Source organism: Neodiprion fabricii, chromosome 4, assembly GCF_021155785.1.
Source record: "Neodiprion fabricii isolate iyNeoFabr1 chromosome 4, iyNeoFabr1.1, whole genome shotgun sequence".
Lineage (NCBI taxonomy): Eukaryota > Metazoa > Arthropoda > Insecta > Hymenoptera > Diprionidae > Neodiprion > Neodiprion fabricii.
Genome location: NC_060242.1, coordinates 30211448 through 30232508, shown reverse-complemented (window position 1 = coordinate 30232508; position 21061 = coordinate 30211448). Strand labels below are relative to the sequence as shown.

General features: G+C 38.1%; 1 protein-coding gene and 1 long non-coding RNA gene across 3 annotated transcripts in view; one reads left to right on the top strand and one right to left on the bottom strand.

Moving 5' to 3' along the window:
* Positions 1-368: 368 nt before the first annotated feature.
* LOC124181504 lies at positions 369-7422 on the bottom strand. 2 transcript variants are annotated; one of them, XR_006870479.1, is made up of 3 exons: positions 7352-7422; positions 535-810; positions 369-455 (listed from the first exon to the last, which is right to left on the bottom strand). It is a non-coding gene; the product is annotated as an uncharacterized LOC124181504 (long non-coding RNA). The 2 variants fall into 2 exon arrangements; XR_006870480.1 differs by having other exon boundaries at positions 7185-7383.
* LOC124181502 (lysine-specific histone demethylase 1A) overlaps positions 6271-21061 on the top strand; it is a 221706-nt gene continuing 206915 nt past the window's right edge. Inside the window, exons 1-11 of the mRNA XM_046568135.1 lie at positions 6271-6372; positions 9384-9610; positions 10042-10249; positions 10392-10543; positions 10778-10939; positions 11037-11153; positions 11552-11728; positions 11856-12131; positions 12213-12350; positions 12510-12583; positions 12829-12977. Coding sequence (XP_046424091.1) covers positions 9587-9610; positions 10042-10249; positions 10392-10543; positions 10778-10939; positions 11037-11153; positions 11552-11728; positions 11856-12131; positions 12213-12350; positions 12510-12583; positions 12829-12977 — 1477 coding nt within the window. The 5' untranslated portion in view covers positions 6271-6372; positions 9384-9586. The remainder of the gene's footprint in view (positions 6373-9383; positions 9611-10041; positions 10250-10391; positions 10544-10777; positions 10940-11036; positions 11154-11551; positions 11729-11855; positions 12132-12212; positions 12351-12509; positions 12584-12828; positions 12978-21061) is intronic.

The window sequence follows — 21061 nt, the reverse complement described above, 5'->3', positions numbered from 1 at the left end:
TCAAGAAAAAGAAAAAAATACCTGCGTGTACAACTATGTACAGGTACAACTATATGCAACTCCGAGGATAGTCAAGACTTACTTCTGAGGTAAACGCACCGATGTTGTCCTTGAGTTTCATGGCACGTAAGAATGCCGTCTTCTGCCCACGCAATAGATATAAAGTGCTGTTGGTGCAGTGTTGAAAATTTTATAATGAAAAAATAATGTATCCACTATTAAATCAGAGTTTTTTGAAGACGATTTTTTCCATTCAAAAAATAAATTCAATGGTTAATGGAAATTCTTCCCATTAAAAAATCAAAATTCACGTTTCATGGCAGTGCCAAAGTATCTACAAATTTAATGCGTCTCAGATTATGGCTTACAGGGGGGAATCCAGTATTTATTGTTAGATCCACCTGAGTGAGAGCATGATAATGGAGCGCAAAAAATCCAGCGCAATACTAAAAAATCTACAAATAGGTATAATTTTTTAATTTTTCTTTTATCATCAAAATTTTATGTAGATTTATGTTATGCAGCGGCACGCACTTGCAGGGTTTTGAATATTCATCGCCATTGCCAGCATAAATTTATTGCTAAAACCTTGCATTTGGTTGCTGTCGCTCGGTTCTTGCGGAATATCAGCAATTTGTGATTCTTCGAAGAAACCGTACGCACGTTGTACATACATCAGATATTCAAGTTCACTCTTCTCTTCGATAACTTCTTCCGCAACATTATACTTTCATCTTGGGAGACATATAACGCGATGCTTGAATAAAACGGTGAACGATATCTTCCGGATACTTTGTGCTCACTTCATTACTGAAACATCAATTACCGATATTGATAATCGCCTTACCGAATGAATGTTACACGAATCTGATGGGTTAATTTTCGATAAAGCCTTCACCGTATCAATGTCTTGACGCTTTTTTGTAATTCAACTGATGTCGATACAATAAATGGAACACAGCATATCTATATTCCATATTCATTGTCGTGTCACTGAAGAAACAAGACGATTACCGTTTTACGCGTTTTGTTTGACCACACCTGTAAAATCTACGGTTTTTTACAAAAGACGCCTTAGTGTGCGTGCTTACACTTATTTCGTTGCTCATGAAATTGTTTTAGTTATCCATCAGCACTGTGTCGGCAAAAGAGCTTCGGCTTCCAGTCGCAAAATATTGCAATCACACGAATATATGCGTACAAGTTTTTATGGCACGGTAGGTACGTGATGATAATCTCGAAACGTTGGATGCTTAATGTAAATTATACGTCGTACAACATACAGCGTAAAAATGTAACTATTTGAATACACTCAAGCGATTATCGTGCGGAAGATGAGTATAAACTGCGAATTCCATGAGTGAATCGTAAGCGAGACTCATGCACTTCTGTACACGTATCATAATATTAACCGACAATACGTGAAATCTGATATTTCACTTAAAAAATTTTTAATGCACCATTCATGAGTTACGAATTCGTGATGATTGCTGCACGGGCTTAAGTGCATTTACACGTAGAACAGAGTTCTGAAATCAATTTATGCACATTCATTGTTACCGCGGCCTTTAATTATATAAATCAACACAAGCCTCAAAATAATTGTAAGTAACGTCGGAGACTCCGGATTCATCTACTTGGCCAAGACTGTTTTTTCTCGTTCGTGAGTAAATTTATTTTGTGCTGCTAATTTTATCTTATTATAAATTCATAATACCTAAAATTTCTTGAAAATATTGATCATGCTACTCTGGCTGCAGCTATTCTATACTTACATCATGTATTTTTCACCGCAGGTTATTATATGAAGTGTAGGAATTCTCGACCTCGTATGTAAACTTCTATTGAATCTTGGTGATCGGTCAATTATGTAAACGTATTTTTTGTTAACGTTTCGGCCCGGATACGGGCCCTCCTCAGAACGATTTATTTATTTAACTGTCAAGAACGACATAAATTTTTTATAAGAAAAGTACAATCAGACATTAAATACTGTAGATGTAATACTCTTAGGGCTATTATATATTATAGGTTAGTGAGTACATTTTGATTAATTGAAAAAAAGATAGACTTAAAGTGTTATTTACCTTTTTATAGTCAGCGGACTAAGATACAGTCGAATTCATAAATTACAATTTGTAGAGACAATGTTCTTTGAGAAACGGTAGTCATTGTCGGCTCCTCTAGTTGTTTAACGTGTAGGAGTTACAAGTTGGAGGTCATTAATGAAAAAGATTAAAAAACTATGTATCTTCACAGTCTGTGTGTCAATGTATTAAAAGGTTTTAAAGAAAGTTTTTTTAGCAGTAAAATTAGTTTGCACAATGTCCAAGAAAGTGGAGTTGGGATCTTTATGACTATGTTCTCCATGTCTAACAAAAATTTTTTTTGTTGAACCGATTGGGTCAACAGGTGAATAACGACTGATGGGAGAAACAAATATGATCCAGAGTGAAGGTGAACCAAATATAAACATGTACGAGTATACAAAAAAACAAAAAAAATTATTATGTAAAAAAAATTATGTAAAAAAAAAAAAACTGTGCCATGGGGATACTATTTTATGTGTCTAATTAAGGTTAAACAATATGTGGTGTGTGGGCGGGGATTAGCGGTTTGTAAATATTACTTAAATGTTCAACATCTTGTCTAAGGTTAACGGAATTAGTGTGTCCTACAATTAGTGTGTCCTACAATTCTAATTCCGTTAACCTTAGACAAGATGTTGAACATTTAAGTAATATTTACAAACCGCTAATCTCTAACTTGTAACTCCTACACGTTAAACAACCAGAGGAGAAGACAGTGACTACCGTTTCTCAAAGAACATTGTCTCCACAAATTGTAATTTATGAATTCGACTGTATCTTAGTCCGCTTACTATAAAAAGGTAAATATCACTTTAAGTCTATCTTTTTTTCAATTAATCAAAATGTACTCACTAACCTATAATATATAATAGCCCTAAGAGTATTACATCTACAGTATTTAATGTCTGATTGTACTTTTCTTATAAAAAATTTATGTCGTTCTTGACAGTTAAATAAATAAATCGTTCTGAGGAGGGCCCGTATCCGAGCCGAAACGTTAACAAAAATTACGTTTACATAATTAACCGATCACCAAGAGTCAGTAATAGCAGGTTATTATAGTAATTGAACTTGCAAAATGAAAATACATTAAAGTTTCAACGAAATTCAAACGAGTATTTGTGGTCAAGATACGACGTGAAAGGTTAATGAATTAGTTTAATCATTTTCACGTCGGACGGTAGACGGGAAATCCCCTTGAGAGCATCATTAGTTGTCTTTTTCTTGGACCTTCGCATACGTCATACGTGCTTACAGGTGAATTCTTGGCAGCTGGGTTCGTACGTTTGGATAGTGTAGCCAATACATATGAGACGGAGACAGGTGTAATGAAATATTCTGGTAGTGATAAATGGCTTAACAAAACAGATACACAAGAAACAAAAAGAAAGATAGATACGATAAAGTTTGACCGATTCTTTATCATACTTTACGTCGTTTTGAAACAGTTCTGAAAATATTTATTACAACAATTCAATGAATCCGATGTAAAGGCAGTGTTACACTATTTTATATGTTACGGTTGTGAAATTGTCATGAAAACTCGTATTCAATAATTGACATAAGGTGATAACTGGTTACAAGTTCGAGATCCAAGACACGTCTGCATTTGAGTACAGGTTTCTTTCTTTCTTAGAATTTGTTGAAAAAATCGGAATTCCCATTCTCAGCCGGTTTATATTTTCCACGAATAAGCAAACATTGTAAAGGAATCTCAAATCAGACAAACAATCATCCGTAAACAGTAGACGCTGCACTTACCTGATATGTACTCCGCAATTTGCGGAGTCTATACATTAGCATAGCTTAACAACAAGTGATTCATTGATCATTGTCTTGGAATCTGTCCAGCTAAGCGGCTCGGGTCGCATCAAATAGTTGCATTATGTATGATATGATTTCATAGATAATTTGATAGTGAGTATATGTGTGTGGCGTGAAGAGGTAGGAGGAAAGCTACGAAACTCGAAAGACGCAAACCGAGCCGAATAGACGATACGTTCAAGTCTGAAATAACTGTCGGATTAGTTAATTCGGGAATATCAGAATAACTGAGAAAAATCACTTGAACTAAATTAACCATATTTTCTCCAAAATCGTTAAATGGTATGGAATAATTACTTAACTGGAAAATAATAGTGCGACTTCGGTCGTCGAAGCTACTGTAATCTGTCAATCAAACTTCATCGTGCATTTCGTGTTACACGTGGGGTTATTCGCTCATCACGTGGTGAGATGTAATTGCAGCTTAGAACGTCGATGCTGCGGTTCGGATGATTAACATGTGTCTTGAATGGGAATCTCGTAGTTGAACGACCCGTTTTCTCATAGCACGTGCGTTTGTACGACGCCCTTGCTCCATCGCACGTGAGGCTTAATTCAATCGCACGTCGTCTTGAAAACATTTTCCTACATCTTTGAGCTGGATGTACGAGTTCTACTACTACTTGTACATATGTTTTGAACGGATGGTTCTCATCAACACAAAAAGAATCCCCTTTTCAAAAATTTCATATGTCAAGGCTAAGTGGTTCCGAAGCACTTTTTTTAATTTGGCATTTAGATTTTAATTAAACTGCACTAATAAAACCAAGTTCCAGTGGATTTTCATAACTCCGTACTTGTTTGATAATTTTCAAATGTGTGGAAAGGTTCTGAAATCTGAAAGAGCAACCTTTTAAATATACGAGAGCACTTAGCAAATAAATAATTTCAATTTATTATTCATACTAATTATTTTCCTATTCAGAATCTAAATAATTGTTTACACGTCAATGTTTTCTTTATTTTTTTTCTTTTGAAATAAGCAAAATAAAAGCTTCTAAAACTGTTCTTCAAGTCTGGGTTTCTTGACTAAGGGTATAAGATTTCGATGGTGCTGAACGACTTGGAAAATATTGGATCACCAAAAAACTATGTGAATTGATCCGAAAATAGATTTTTATGGGTGTTAAATGAATAGAAATCAAAAAAAAAGTGTCGAAACCAGTCTAAGTCTACGTTAGTGTTTAGAACCGCGGTAATGCTTAAATACCGAATCACGAATAAAATTTACATTTTCAGAAGTAAAATGGTCTGCAGTTACGAATTTTTAAGCTTATGATGTCATTTCTCGTTGTTCAAGTACGTAAAAACCTGCTGCATTCGATTTATTTTCACCTAAATATTATTCAACACACATCTCATTCTGCAAAGCAATTTCTGGCTTTCGACATTATTCTCATCAGTCATTCACGTCAAACGTGTACGCAAAAAATGTTACCCACGTAAAACAGCCACGGTGGTAGTGGTACAGTAATTCAGCTTTTTTCAATGAAGCAGTTATTATTGCAATTATTCTTGGCTGACGGGAAGACTGTATATCGCAAGAGAAGAAAAACTTGAAACGCAACAAAGTCGCGTTTTGCCTCTGTTGGCGTTTCACGTGGCGCGCAGCTTGTCGACTGTATTTTCTGTCTCTAGAGACAAGTGGTTATAACGCACCGTTGGCGGATCATAGATTTATGATCGATTGTTAATTACACTATAACTAAGGTCATGCTTGCTTACATTTGGCACAGCTGTTTACGAACAGTCGTCATGACACAATGCAAAATGTATCGGCTGAAGTAAAATTTGAGGCCTACTTTCAGATTTCGAAAGTCAATCATTGCGTATATAAATGACAGCTATACAGGTAAACCATTGAGAAAATTTCGAATGTTGGGTAAACTTGAGCCATGGCCTACTTGTCACTTTAGCGTATCAGTATAACGATAAATCTAATTGTCAGCGACTTGGTAGAAAAAGACACGAATAATTGACTCGAATTAAAAAATAATTCCCACGGATAATTAACTTTGAAACGATTCAGTTTTACCACTGTATAAAATTACGGTGCAGAGTTTCTCATAAATTCATAGATACTAACGGATAGCGGGAAAAAGGTATAAATATGAAGTATTGACAAATAGTTGCGGTTGTGGTTGACGGTTGCAGCGTAATATATTGTGGCTCGATCAACACACATGTGCTTGTAATGATTTCGCAGAAAGAACATTCTAATTATAGCTCTCAGAAGTGATATCGAATGAATTGACCGACCGGCTTCGCAGACAGGTGAAAACAGGAAATCCTATTCGAACACCTTTCGACTACCCACCCAGCGGCTTTATTCTCGCAATTTTTGAGTACCTGTTGCAGTGGGAACGTCGCAGCGCAACGCGGTTGCACAATGCATTGAAGAGGAATCGTATTGTTGCAATATGGTGGGCACTTATCGTTATCTTAATGGAGACTAAGCGTAAGTACACAAAAATAGAATCACTGCACGCGCAAGAGAGTGGCTGCTTACCATTACGTTTGCGACTTAAGCGTGCAAACTTTTCCTACCAAGTATCATTCCGAGATTGTGACGCGTGTTAGACTTTCGATTGCAGCTATCGGTATAATATCAACGACCACCTGTCGTTTGCAGCAGTCCATAATTATTCATTTTCATACCATGTAGCATGTGATTCTATGAATAAGCTAATTTAATTCCAGATAGTTGGCTTAAAACTTGCTGCAGCTGCCTTACAGGTCATTGTTTCCTCTAACAATAAGAAGGCAAAGGCTGGTCAATACCGTTTTCACTCCTGCACTGGATGAGTGACCTCTGTCGATACGGAACATACTTTGAATTCTGCAACGAGTACTCACAAATCAGCACAAAAAATTTCTAATACTTGTATTGAGTTGAAATTGAAGGTAATACTGGAATTTAGCTATATTTTTTTTTTACCTTATACCATACCATTTTTTTCGACCATTGATGCAGTTAAATTGGGTCATTTTTATAATGTTCTACACGCAGCTTATCGAAATGGAGGTGGACTACTGGTACAAACTGGAAACGAATCTTGAAATCCCATTCACAAATAGAACAAGGTTCGAACTATAGGGGAGTTGCAGTCGCTTTTACGGTCTGCACGTTCATGTAAAGTGAAGACATGAGACGACTTTCGTTTTTCTAACTTGTATTGTAAATGAATACCTGAGTTACGTACGTGACGCACATCGTCGGATAAATTAAGTATGTAGGTGTATAATGTATATAATGTATAATGTATATACTGCATGATTTCAAGAAGCCCCATTAGAAAAGGCATGACGTTTTCTACGGAAAACATTCCAATTAAAATTATATTAAAAGTTCACAGCTGTAGTAGATTTCAACACTACTCATCCCGGTAATCCTTAAAAAACGGATGAATTGTACGCGATAACAAATCTTAACTCACTCGACAAACAATGTGAAATTGCATTTCTACGCGCCCGCACTCTAAAAATGAACTACTACGGGAATTCGGTTTGCGCAGTTAAATTGGCTTTGCTTAGAATTCTCCTACCCATTGGCACCACTTCCACATCCATAAATAAAACTCGTTTGAAGGTTATTTTACATAAATATATAATATTGCATGACGTCTACAAGTAGTCAGTACAGAGTTAAATCGCAATGGATATCAATATGTCCACCTCTACATCTACTTTCATGATATACGTGCTGTAAAATAATTACAACATTGTTTGTACTTGCATCAATAACAATATTCTGGAGAACTTCATAGGTTTTATACGGAGAAGATTATTACAGATCAACCATTTTTCATGTTTCACAGTGCGAATAAATTTCAATACTTTGTAGTAAAAAGAATATCATTTCGTTTCATAACTTTAAGTAAAAAATTGACAGAGGATCTTGAAGAGTTCAATTTCTTCAGTGTTTCTTTGCGGTGATTTTATAATTATTTTTTTATTTCTTCAAGGTTGAATACCGCTATTGGCAACGCGTACAAGTTCTAGGTGCTAGCTGTAGTGCGTACAAAAATTATATTCAACACTTTGAGACGTAAAGAATAACGTAAATATTTTTCAGCGACACGCGTCTCTTTTCGGTTAAAAAATCGTTAAATTGTCATCGTGTGTTTGAATCCCCATTGAATTTATATTAGTTTGAATTTCGTTGTAGGTTTAGAAAGATATTTTACGGGTGCGCTTTATTTACCTGATTTCAAAAACAGAAAAAAACTGTCCGTTTGGTAAATATTAGAAAAATTAAGAAACCAATCACTTCTTACAAGCCTCACGTTCTCAAAAGGTGACGAATAAAACGCGTCCCGTGTTTGCAGATTGTTGAAATAGACGTAGATGTATGATCTAACATGATCGCATGGGTGTGTGAGAGGAAAAAAGTCTGACCATTTGAGTATGTGTGAAAAATAAACGAAGGAATTCACAGATTTATCCATCTCGCATAATTGAAAAGTCATGTATCAGATATTCATTAGCTCAAAATCACTATTCAACAAAGTTCATAGATTCAACGGGTCAATAAATTGTCTAGCTTGATCGTGAAATTCACATTTGAATTCAGAGATAAATATTTTTCCCCAACTTGTGTAACCTAATTACCTAGAATCCATTGAATAGTGGAAATAAATTTATCTCTTGAATATTGCGCAGTGTCGCCCAATTTTTTTAGTAATTTCTTACTTCAGTTTTTCGGTAATTGTATCCATCGCAAACAGATAAATCTAATACTGGGAGTTTTGTAAAAAGTATGCTGCTCGACGCCAGCAAATAGGCAACCGACGTTACATTTCAGATCCGACAATTGTAGCTTTGGTTGCCTATTTGACGGCGCGATGCGGAGATTTACTCATGAAACTCTTGGTATACCTAGGTACATGATTAGGACAAGGCGATGTTCTTACGCTTTAAATCGGCTTGACAGTGAAGGTAATTTATATTTTGTCTTAACTTTTTAGCTCAATCTGCAGCTCGATCTGGGATCCTGAAAGATCAACGGAGAACGTTGGTATATATGTGAACTGACCGAACACTGTTAAAGACGGTCATCTTAATCGGACAGCGGTATGTTTTATGGTACTGCCTGTTAAACGATACCCGCCGATAAAGTTACTGGATCCGCAACACAGCTTCGGTCCACTTACCCGCAGAGTTGATCACGAAAATTTGGCCAGGTGTGATCGCCTTCGTGACCGTTGACTGAAGACTATACTGAAAGCAGAGAGAAACCTGCTTTCAGAGGTTTCTCTCTGTACTGAATATGTTGGGCGGGCGCTTACCTTTTACGTCAATTTTCTGACGCAATACGACACCAAGTGATTTGCATCAGAAAATTGATGTAAAAGGAAAGCGCTCGATACAGAGCCCGATACATCTTTACGTCAACGCCGCTTTTAAATTGTTCCGTCAACTTTTTTCCCCAACTCTCGATCATGGGTTTGATTTGAATTTTGAGCGTAGTTTTGACTGCGACTATTGCGTGCGAGGTATCGACTTCCCAGAGGAACGACAATCGATGACGTTACTCGCGCAGCGCAACGTTTGGCAACGTGCCGGTGGATCGGGACTGGAGAGAGATCAAAACAAACAACCCTCGTTCAGTGTGTAGATTACTTGTCTCCGCTGACCTTACGTGAACGAGGTATTTAATAAGGACTAGCAGAATGAGCCGAAGAAAGAAGGCGAAGGTAAGTCTTAAAAATGATGCTGAATACCATTGCGTTTAATATCATAAGCTATCGCTCATTTTGCGATAGAGGTTAATCGCGTATCCAGCGTCCTGTCATTTTCCTTGAACGTTGAAGTGAAAGTAGAATTTTTACTGGGATCGTGACTTGCGAAGATTTGATACAAAATATTTGTATATTCGGAATCATTATCATGCTGGGAAACTTTCAAACAGATGCTGTACTCATAAGAACAGTTGAGAACGTGAGGTTATGTCATATTTTTGTCAAATGTTTGAAGAAATTCTTAATGTTGTACAGGAGTTAATGATTTTTTACAGATGATCAAGTTCTTACATTAATAAGGTGTAAGGCTTCTCATACTATATTGTTCAAATTTATTTGACTTCCAGACAATGCTAAACAATAACGTTTTCAACACCGTTCTATAGGTTGAGTACAGAGAGATGGAAGAAAAATACAATCAAATTGATGATGAAAATGCATCCGATACTTCCGAAAAATCGAAAACTGGCCTTGGCACGCCAGAAAAAAAAATCTTGCCTGAACCGAAAAAGGAAACGTCAGAAACGTCAACTGCACCCAAAGTCGAAGCTAAAGAGGAAGACGAACAGGATAGTGATCACGAAGATCCGCACGGTAGGCATCTGCTGCTAAAATTACTACTTAACACACGTTTCACCTTTTAAGAATATCTTTTTACCATCAGCAATTTTGTGCATGTGAACCATAAATTTGACAATGTTTCAAACATCTTCATAATAACCTATACCGATTTCAGTAAAAGAATTATTGACTGGGCTGGAAGGCGCAGCTTTCCAAAGTCGCCTGCCGTTTGAAAAGCTGACCTCAACAGAGGCTGCCTGCTTCCTTGACGTATCTGGAGGACCGCCGCAGACTCAGAAAGTATTTCTTCATATAAGGAATAGATTGGTGAGTTATGCTCATTTAGTCTCATCCATTCTAAACATCGAATTATATTTCTCTGTTACATTAGTCACGTGTAACTCTATTGCCCCTCACTTCTCTTTAATTTGTTTCACCAAATGAGTAAATTTGAATATCTGACAATACCCGTCACTCAGAATTATTTCCTTTATGTTGCTGCTACAAAATTGAAGCTCTCGTCACATCATAAAATAATAATTAAATGTTTTAATACTTTAGCTGCAGCTATGGCTTGAAAACCCTAAGCAGCAATTAATTATCGAAAATGCTCTGCCGGCTGTGGAAGCGCCATATAACAGTGATCCGATACTTGTTCGCAGAGTTCATGCTTTTCTCGAACGCCACGGTTTCATTAATTTTGGTGTTTTTAAACGGCTCAAGGTAAGTTGTCTTGTTAAATTATCTGAACGTAACCTGCATTTTACATAAAATTCGCTTTTCATCAATTATTTGTGTTATGACTTTTCTTTCGTATCAGCCATTGCCGGTGAAGAAATTGGGTAAAGTTATAGTAATTGGTGCTGGAATCGCCGGATTAGCTGCTGCCCAGCAAATGCAACAATTCGGATTAGAAGTTGTTGTGCTTGAGGCTCGGGTGAGTTTGCTATTTTTTTTTATCAATTAGTACCTTTTCTTATTCTTACAAATGACAAAAATTCGCACTTTTTCATTGGATAGTGGTAACATGCAGTTATGCTAATCCTTTACCAGTCCATTCTTAGTATGTATCGATGCACGATAATGAATAAACATCCAATCCAACTGCTGTGAGATTATAAAAAAAATGAAGGGTTTAACAGCTGCTCATCTATCGGGCTTGATCTTATTATCAGCTTACTTACGATAAACCAGCAATTCAATTTTTACATGCAGATGAAGTGCAGCAATCCTATTTCCTCATGTTAATTACTTTTCATGCGATTATATTCTTTGAAAAGCAACGTAGAAATATCTAAAGGTTACCTTTAGTAATATATTTTGGTATTCATTCAGGATCGCGTCGGTGGGCGCATAGCAACATTTAGAAAATCTTCTTACATCGCAGATCTTGGAGCAATGGTTGTGACGGGACTTGGTGGAAACCCAGTAACTACCCTTAGCAAGCAAATCAACATGGAATTACATAAAATCCGACAAAAGTGTCCATTGTATGAAAGTGATGGTCAAACTGTAAGTCAAGAGTATTACTTGGATTGATTACGCCTCTTCCAAATATCTATATTAATAATATACTCTTAGGATAGACAAAGGTTTATTTGGTGATCGACAGTCTGTTATCGTAATTTGTATTTCTCAGGTACCGAAGGACAAAGATGAGATGGTTGAGCGAGAATTCAACAGATTATTGGAGGCCACATCGTATTTGTCTCATCAGCTCGACTTTAATTACGTTGGTGGTGTAGCCACTGCAGTTAACCAACAAGGTCAAACAGCTTCAACGAGGCCCGTATCTCTTGGACAGGCATTGGAGTGGGTTATTCGTCTACAAGAGCAAGGAGTCAAACAACGTCAGGTTGCACATTTGCGCTCTGTGCTTTCGCTTCAGAGTCGATTGATCTCAAATCAACACAGGGTGAGCATTACATGAAGCTATATAACATAATTGTGCCAGAAAACATCAAATAGTGCGAGTAATTTTCATTATTTCTTCCAGATGATTGCGATCAAAGAACGTTTGGCAGAGTTGAATAAACAGTACAAAGAAATGTCGGAGAGCAAATCACAATCACGTGACATTACGCAAGAATTTGTCATTCGGTCAAAAATGCGTGATATTAACAACGCCTGCAAGGTATGTCTTAAAATCGTCATTTTCTGAAATAAGTTTTGCTTTATTGTAAATTTAATGATGATATTCGCATAAACTGGTAATTTTGATCAGCAATCCTTGAAATTTTACGACATACTTGAGTCAGAAAATCACGTATGACTAGACTTTTACTTTTTACAGGAGTGGGATCAACTTGCCGAGCAGCAAAAAGAAATTGAAGCAAAGTTGCAAGAGCTTGAAGCCTCACCGCCAAGGTAGTTATGATTGCATTAATTACAGCTAATCGATTTTGATTTCACATTAGATTTTACTTTGTGATAATCTGTTTGATGAAATACTGAGCGATGAATCCTCATAAATTATTGTTTCAAATGTTTTCTCAAATAAATTTTTAGCATTATCTGTTTCAATTTGAGAAATTCGTCACAATCAACACCGAGGCGAAAGAACGTGATCTGTTTTGAAAAATATTATGAATGTGTCGTTTTTAATATTACAGTGACGTGTATTTATCATCGAAGGATCGGCAGATACTCGATTGGCACTTCGCTAATCTGGAATTCGCCAATGCGACGTCGCTGTCTAATTTGAGCCTGAAACACTGGGACCAGGATGACGACTTCGAGTTTACTGGAAGCCATCTAACAGGTAGAAGCAATTTGTATTCCACTTTTCGATCTCTCACGACTCTCAAACTTCTAGTTATTATTGTGTATTTGGTTGCTGCGATATGGGTGATTGTTGATTATTGAAATAATGCCACTAATATTAGAATTATGTGATTGAATTGGAGGTTTACGCGTTTTTCACGACAAGCCTGAAAGGTGTTAGTGATACACTTACAGTGGTATTTTTACGATTTTTTCAAGGGCTGTCCAGATATTACGTAAGGCTAAATGGACGGCTCCTTATCCGCCATTGAAACTGTTTTGCATCGCGCAATCAATCTTAGTTCTTAACGTAGCTTTCCGCAAATGAAACCAATTCCGCTGTTCGATTTCATTCTCCGCATGTCATTTCAAAATCGTTTCACGACAAGTCGTCAGATTGATTCAGGAATATCAACTCGATTGCTTTCCCGGATATTCAGGGATATACCTCGAAATACTCCAGGTACCTAAATTTAAATGTTAACTTAAACTGCAATACTATACTTTAGTATTCTATTATACGTTGTACCGGTTTCGAAGAACATATTTTTTTGGTTAATATAAGTTAGTCAGCATCGCCGATCTGTTTTTGGCATGTTATTTCAACTTCTATTCAAATTATTCACAATATCATGAATGAAGCATTCTCCTCCCGTATAGGTATACTAAACGACGAGAGTCTTTGGACTTTTTATATTTCTGGTCAATAATCACAATTTTGATTGCATTTTCTAAAAAAAACGGCGACCAAGCCAAATTTACGTGGTTAAAAAATACGAAACCTGTTTAAATCGAGCTTATCATTACCTTTTTTTAACGCAATATTTAACAGTGATAAGACCAGATGATACTTGAACAGATTTTCTCGTTCTCGCAGTTCTTGCGACACTACGTTTCGTAATTGAACGACGAATATTTATTTGAGAAGATCACGAGCAAAATTCATTTATTCCCGACTCAGCCATAATATTCACTTTTTTGACCTGCAAAGCGGGATGATAATGGCATATTATTCCTTCTTTACCTTTTTCCCTCATCTGTGGAAAAAAATAGCGCGTTCCTCCCGCATTTACACGAAACATGACCTTATATTTCACCTTATAAACCGTCACCGTGATAATGGTGACCTTACAAATCCAAATCGGCGCATATCAATTTTCTCAGTTTTTCTGGTTTTCTCTTTTCCTTTTCCGTTTCGAACTATATCTCTCTGTATTATTATAAAGTTTCAATAATATTATAGTTTTCAGACTAAAAGTTCACACTTGCACATTAAAGGAAAACACTTTTAAGTAAATAATATGACCAGAGTTGTGTCAGTAATAAATTCCTATGTGTAACACAGTAGGAAAAGTCGGTTATTCTCTCGGGTAATCTTCGATTTTATTTCTTTGTTACATAATGTACTATTTTCTCCCGGGCAAGAATGAATTGATACGATTTGATATAATTAGATTTAATTAAATCCGGGTTTTGTCTATATCCATTTTGATCTCACCTTATATAATTTGTAGATCTGATCAGACATATTTAGATCTAATTATGTGTATACAGATCTACTGAAATCTGTACATTACATATCGTTAGATCTGTTTAGAACTAATCAGATCTAGAAATTATGGTATATTTCCATCCGATTAGATAGAGACGAAATTAGAATTGAATTAGATCAAATCAGAGCCAAGAGTGATATTGCAAACGAGTTGTAAGCGTACAAAGTGATCAACCCTTGAGGCAAACCATACGCGTGTCTCCTTGTAGCACTTCATGACGGTAGGATCGTACGAGTAGTCGAGACTATCTGTACGGCAGTGGTTGAACGCGTGCACGTATGTGTATTGTACACATTGTACACACAGGGTAAGGGAAACTTGTGGATTTAGGTGACAATCTCGGTAAGCTAAGCTGAACTCAACTAAACTAAAACTAGTCCAAGCGGCACGGAGAGTTGCGACGTCATACAGAGTAATACGGGAACTTACACAGACACACGTTGTAAGCCCGTTACGAGGATCCCTGTTCCCGGTTCATGGTCTGTGGCTCCTGATTCCTTAGAGTTGGGCCAGTTGCCACGCGAAACTTGAAATCCGGGTCGGACGCTCTTTAATGGAATTTCTGTCTGTCCATGCGAATGAAATTGTTAGCAGAAGTACCGTCTTATCGCGTGATAGCTTTGAGCGAGTATCGAGCCTCTACTTCCAATGTTACAAACATATGTGTAGGACATTTGCTGGATTCACTTATTCGCTCCGAAGCATCTTGGTTTTCGTCATTACTGTAGTTTTTAGAATTAATTGGTCAAAGTTTCCTACGGAACTTGGTTGGTATACTGCCTATTATGATGTAACTTGTATGATGGATATTTTGTGAAAAAAATATTCATGAAAGGGGCTGGGTTATACCCTGCATACCTGTAGAAAGCACCAACTACCGTAGAAAATTTCAAGCTAATAGCACGAACCACGGTTGACGAGATAATAATACTTCTTTGAAATCACGCGTATCCTTTCCTTGCCTTCGTCCCGTCGTTCCAACCCCGCTAACCGGTTTTGCTCAAATTTAATGCCGGACGTACGAATTGTTTCTAGCAAGGCGTGTATGTATTTATTTATGATGTTGAGAAAAAAATCAATGAATTAACAATGTTCACTCACTGTTTAGAAAGTCGCGCGATGGATGGTAAAGCCTTTAAAACTTAGCTACGTATCTCTCGAACCATTCTCTCGGGATTTCCGAAGAAACCCTCAGACGACTTTACTGCTTATTATATTAACCAAGCCAGGGAGCCAATTATGACGTGGCTTGCCTCCTCGTATGAGTTATGAGAAAAATGTGGTTTCTGTTAGAAAAATGTGAGCTGAATCACACGTGGTGGAAGAATCTCGTATATAATCAGACGGGGCAGATTCTACGGTTCTCTCCGCTTTTCTCCGTCCATCCGTAGTCGGCCTCAGCCGTCCACCAGCTAACAAGCAGCCTTATTACTGCTTGTGCTCCCTTATGCATTAGCGAATTCGCGGTAAAAACCACCACCGTCTGTAAGCACCGACTTCCACGAGGATATTACCACAACTTACGTAAATAATAGTTCATATACTCTAAACCTCGGGAGGTACTGTATAAATTTCATTCCGTTTTCATACCTATAGAAGTACTCGCTTTCTTCTATGGTTATTTTATAATGGAACGAAACGTAATTTTTCGTAGCAAAAATTTAAATCCGTATTAAAATATTTCGAAAATAGATTGGGAAAGTACAAAATACTGTATAACATGTTATATAATTCAGTGATCTACTCCGCACTTTAACGCAGGTACGATAGAATAATTGCGAAGTTTTTTTTTTTATTTTGCTGTGTCCTGTTTCTAGTGAACGTTCAGTTTCTTTTCTCGTGTATTATATATTGCTGCAAAATATCAGCATTTGTAACGGTATGTATCCCTTTCATTTATAGCCTCGTTGAAAATTGAATCCTGGGAGTTATTTAGCTTTGTGTAATAACCGGTCGATTGCAGTACAACTTTGGAATTAATGATGTCTGCATTCGTGAAAAAGTTACTCCCCGGTTATACGATGTTGAATAAAATTCAAAATTCCTTCGCGGATGAAGAATGCGCGTTCGGCGCAAAGTGAACGTGCGGAAATATGTCTGCTATGTTCGCTGCAAAAAGTTTAACGCAACGTGATTCAATTACGTACCACTTGCTGGAGTTGGTATTTAATATAGTCTGTTCCCAATCGTCCACATACTTCACATTTCTATGTACACACTGAATGAAATATAGTGTTTATATAATTTGCTCGTCGGTTATTATATCATTTAACCAGCACGTTTTCGCTGTGACAGTCACAACAGTTTCGATATCATAGAATTATTCGTTCGTTCACAATCCACGAAACGGTATAAACGAATAATTTTCTTCGCAGCGTAATCGAGCCATTCGTTCTTCATTCGGTTTCGGCTTTTCTCCTCGCTTCCGGAGAATAGCTAATACAAGGTGTGGGTACAGACTCGACGTGATTATTGAGTCGGAGCATGAATCAACGCATTGTGACCATCAGGGCAGGTGCGTGGCTCTCGTTTTACAGACAACAGGGATTTACGCTGCGTTTGTCAACGGGGCGTGCATTGGTATTTCACGGAAAGTAAAAGGGCTTTCGGTTCCCATTTCATTTGTCGCCGCCCTTTAATTTTGTCTATCACAAGAGATCGCCGCGGCTGCTGCGGGGCAGAGCTTTGTCACCGTCGTGTCACCGTACACCGACCAACCGGATTTAATTCGCCAGAATCAAACGACAACGCAAGCCTTCCCCATGATTCCATTGAACGGAATAATTGCAGTAGGTTACGTGAAAGGTTTACACTAATTCAGCCGTCTGACGGGATGCTTTGAACTCCGTTCCACTTGGACCGTTAACGGATGTTGCAAGCCTTTGTTATAATTTTACCCCGCGTCGATTGCCGGGGTATGCACCCCGTGCCTTTTCGCTTTCGTTACTTGTTCACTTGTTCGGTTTTCGTTCAATTGCGATAGATTTTCACTGGACAGTAAATTGATTGATTTTGCTATAAACTGGTAATCAAAGCTTAACTCTTCCCGAATCGAACTTGGTAGTATAATAATGACGATGTAAGTCATCGCTCATGTGGTTTATGAAAATGGGTCGGAATCAGAGCTCTCTTCCGTAATGACATGTCATTTGTTCAACCATATGCGTTGAACACGGTGGGAATGCTTCTGTCTTTGGGAAATTTGTGTATAACTAGCAAAATGAAACCTTTGAGATGTGGCCCATACCACGATGCGGAGTTGTACGTCCGAAGTTACGTGCACCCGGAGATGTACTTTGTGTGTATGGTTACAATACGGTGTTCAGTCTGACATTAACCTACACTTATCGGAGTACATCCATTGTGTGTATCCATTGTTGGCGCGTTACAGGCATTACCGCGGCATTGTGCCGGTCGTAACAATACATCTGGCAGTTGCCAGCTGATAGAGAAACGAGCCCCGCTATAACCATCGACTTTCAGCTCATAGATTGCCAACTTAATTGAGACTTAATAGGCTGTTTTCCAGACCTCGCGTTGCGTGTGCGGATGAATCCCAGCAAAACACAGACGGGCCCCGAGTTTTGTCTCACTGGCATACCGGTTAATTTACTGACCGGATAAGAACGTCGGATGGGAATATAACTGATGATTCTGGGAACCTGAAAGTATACGTATATATATGTACATATATACGTCGTTCACATGACATATATATATATATATGCACATGCTGCACACGGGTAAGAAAATTCCGTAATGTTCCTCGAAAATAATAAACGGGGAACGTGCGGGGAACGGCGAAATTGGAATTGAAGGACCGTTATTCTCGGTCGACGAGTGCATTGCAAGCGGTGAGCAACGCCGGTAGCTGGGATAAATGAGCTGTGGTAGCAGCTTCTCTTCTCGGATCACTTTCCTCGTCAGCTCTCTTCTTCTTATATGCATACATACATGTATATATATATATATAAAATTTTAAGCCCTATTAGTGGCGTTGTAAATTTGGAAAAAAGCCTCGTCGTTCGCTTTGGCGGTACGCATGATCGGGTGAGTTAGGTGCGATAGCAGCCCACCAAAATTACGCAATCCGATATCGAACTCCACCCGTATCCTCTATACCTACGTTATATATGTGTGGTCCTATATCGCGTTATTATATCCACGGTCTTCGGTTCTCAAGCTAATGCCTCGCGTTATCTCACCGTCACTAATCGAATCGTCTATTTTATTCACCGGAGAATGATAAATAAAAATAAATTTGTCGGAACGGATTGAAATGTACGTGACCAATCGACGCGAGTTCCGCGACCTACCCGACGATATGTATGACTATATATTTGTCTATGACGCACCCCGCACGTATAACGCGGGAATAAATTATAACGAATAAGTTTATTCTTTGTACCTGCCATGTATTGTCTCGTCGATTCACGTCGATATAATTCAAATAACGATTGCCTCAATTTTATCCTTTTTTCATTTAATATTATATTTTGCTCTCATTCTTCGTGTTGATTTGCCACTCTGCACTTGGAAATACAATATTTAATATAAATATTTAATTCAAACAATAAGACAATGATCTATGATTTAAATCAGGTTATTCGATTCAATCCATTCTCGCGTTGCAATCGGATGACTTGGCACGACGAATAGCGACAATTTAAAGTAAACACGGATGTTTTATTCTAGTAAAACACAATTTTCATAAAAATTTGAAAATGGTGAAACAGCGGTACAAATTCGTTCTTTGTTAAAACGTAAAAATACGTGTCTCATGAAACTGTATTAAGATTGACGTGCCAAATTCACAAATCGATCGCAGGTGGTCGCCATAGAATGATCGGTGAATCCATACGGACCGGGCTATATATACAAGAAAGAATATCCCGCGGCAATTATTGGGACGTCTTTGTGAGCTGGAGTCCCAGGAGCTTCGCGGAACCCTGGAGTCATGGAGCCTATCGCGGCGGTATCTCACGCAGATCGGAATCAGCTTATCTATAAAACACATCTAATCTCCACCACCCGCAAAACCTTGGACGGTGTGCCCGATAAATATGTTGCTAAACACGCATGCCCGAGGCCCGCGGTGTCTTGTGTCGACTCTCTTCGGTACATCTACCCGTGTAGGTACTCCGGAGCGCTGTACGCACTGTTTGCGCTCTGGGCCACTTTGGTGCTTTAGCGGGTAGGTAGGTAGGTACTCCCCGGCTACCGCTCGCCTCGAGTTAATTAAGCCCCACCGGTTGTCCGGGACCATCGAACATAAACATACTTACGCCCTAGCCTCTGTGCTGCAGCTTCTTCTGGTCAGCCGGACCTCGGATGTGTAAGGCATCTCTTCGAAGATAAGATTACTCCTCTTGTAATCGGCTTCCCTCACGGGGTGACAGCTTTTCGCTGTAGTCCACGTAACATTCTTTGGGTAGCGAGTTACGGGTTGGTTCGAGACACCCTCCGGTTCTTCAAGATGGCTCTACGAGATGAAAGTAACAAGTGGTTATGGTCGTTTACTGGGATGGTGCTTCGTTCGTTTAATTCTCAAGGAACTGGAGTGGATAGTAAAGAAAGTGGCATTTACTCTAAGACCAAGAACATCTCGCGTCTGAAATTTTGTAAGTGATACGAAGAGTGTAATTCCAATGTTGCCTCGAATCTGCAGGGCGAGTTTCATTACGAGTAGCAGAGAGAAAGAAAACCAGTTAATCCTGATTAAAGTGAACTCGAAACTAAATTGCCTGGAAACACCGAACGATCTCTAACATCATTCGTGTCACTTTCGGCTAGCAATTTGTCGTTATTTGGGGAGAAATACCGTTGTACGTATATATATACATGAATCAGGTTTAACTATTGCACCGACCAACAAATTTTAAATGGTGTCGAAAATTCCGTATTGAAACTTTTCCGTTTATGCATAGTAGCTACGTGGAGATTAACGTCACCACGAACGATGGCGGAAAGGTATTACAGTTTTGAATTACTTTTTTTTTCAATTTTCCTCACCCGCAGGGGAAAATGTCACTACCGGTTAGCTCGAGAGTAAACGCGCGAGCGTAACTCTTGGCTCCATTAATCATCCAGCGATAAGAACTTTTATTTCAATCTTGCAAACACCTTCTTCTCCTTCTCCCTACATGCTGGATCCGCTGGAAAAGTCATGCCTAGGTAAGTACTCAAGTGTCCGTCACCGCGTCAAGACAGCTGACCACTATACCGAGAGAAAATTTTTCTTTAAATAACTAAATGTGTGGTTATGGGTGGCGAAATGAATATTTATCTGTCTCGATTCAAGATTTGTTGGTCCAATCAAAGGTTCGGTTCACCCAATTAATCGGAATTTGGATTGCTTAAATCAAACAAATATTTTGTCAGACCAACGGATCTTCAATTGACACAGATAAATATTCATTTCGCCGCCTTGGTTTTTTCAAATTAGTGAAGTTATCAATCCGAGTCGTAACCATTGACGTTTGCTAAATACAGTCATTCTGATATAGCTGTTCCGATTTGTGGTTTGTGA